Source organism: Penaeus monodon, chromosome 24 (genome assembly GCF_015228065.2).
Source record: "Penaeus monodon isolate SGIC_2016 chromosome 24, NSTDA_Pmon_1, whole genome shotgun sequence".
NCBI classification, from domain to species: domain Eukaryota; kingdom Metazoa; phylum Arthropoda; class Malacostraca; order Decapoda; family Penaeidae; genus Penaeus; species Penaeus monodon.
In genome coordinates this window covers 844,337-844,880 of record NC_051409.1, presented here as the reverse complement: position 1 = coordinate 844,880, position 544 = coordinate 844,337, and the positions used below count along the sequence as shown (strand labels likewise).

General features: G+C 38.4%; 1 protein-coding gene across 1 annotated transcript in view; it reads left to right on the top strand.

The window, feature by feature from the left end:
• LOC119588794 (sphingomyelin phosphodiesterase-like) overlaps nt 1-472 on the top strand; it is a 2,976-nt gene extending 2,504 nt beyond the window's left edge. The window contains exons 3-4 of the mRNA XM_037937445.1: nt 31-110; nt 355-472. Coding sequence (XP_037793373.1) covers nt 31-110; nt 355-472 — 198 coding nt within the window. The remainder of the gene's footprint in view (nt 1-30; nt 111-354) is intronic.
• Nucleotides 473-544: the final 72 nt, after the last annotated feature.

The window sequence follows — 544 nt, the reverse complement described above, 5'->3', positions numbered from 1 at the left end:
CTGACATCGCCTCCCCTTTCACCAAAACAGACGGTGCTTGACATGGAGACCTACAACATGAACATGACTCTGGCTAACCTCGAGGGCGGAAGACCGGAATACGCACTCAGGTATGAGAACTTTGAAGGCTACTCTGCTTTATTTATTAGACGGTATAAAGCTTACAACATTACAGAAATATATGACTGGGATAAAAAATCTGTGATAAAAGATATATATATCTTAGAATGAGTATCTTCCTGATTGAGACAATATGTATGAGCATTTTCCTATTTTCCTTGAATGATTCCAGCATATTCTCACCTTACCATTAGCTAACAGCACTTATCAAGAAGCAATGATAACACCAAACAGGTATAAAGCACAGGAGAGTTATGGTACTCCAGCCTCCCTTGACAGCTTGGTCGTTGCTATGGCCACCGATGCAGAGCTTTTCCGAACGTTTTTGAGATATTTCTGCTGTTCATTTTAATGTATTTCATACAAGTACACTATATATAACATACACTAAAGACTATTTCAAATCAAAGAATACACTACAGAG